Source organism: Buceros rhinoceros, unplaced genomic scaffold (genome assembly GCF_000710305.1).
Source record: "Buceros rhinoceros silvestris isolate BGI_N320 unplaced genomic scaffold, ASM71030v1 scaffold40034, whole genome shotgun sequence".
Taxonomy (NCBI): Eukaryota; Metazoa; Chordata; class Aves; order Bucerotiformes; family Bucerotidae; genus Buceros; species Buceros rhinoceros.
The window spans coordinates 554-789 of record NW_010409557.1 but is presented as its reverse complement, the minus strand read 5'-3'; the positions used below and the strand labels follow the sequence as shown (position 1 = coordinate 789).

The window sequence follows — 236 nt, the reverse complement described above, 5'->3', positions numbered from 1 at the left end:
GGGATGGCACCGTGACCTTTGGCGGCACGTCACCCCCTCAACCTCCACCGTGGGTGCGTGAAGGCTCCCACGACCCCCATCCTTGACCCGCCGCGTCCCCACAGGTGACCGCGGACAGCGATGGCAGAATGCACGGAGCTGGAATGGGCCGTCCAGGTGCTAGTGAACAACTTCGACAAGTACTCGAGCCGCCGCTGCTGCTGCAAGAAGCCGCGGCGCATCAGCAAGAAGGATTT

The 236-nt window shown here is 64.0% G+C and overlaps 1 protein-coding gene across 1 annotated transcript in view; it reads left to right on the top strand.

Moving 5' to 3' along the window:
- Positions 1-120: 120 nt before the first annotated feature.
- S100A16 (S100 calcium binding protein A16) overlaps positions 121-236 on the top strand; it is a 589-nt gene continuing 473 nt past the window's right edge. Inside the window, exon 1 of the mRNA XM_010135272.1 lies at positions 121-234. Coding sequence (XP_010133574.1) covers positions 121-234 — 114 coding nt within the window. The remainder of the gene's footprint in view (positions 235-236) is intronic.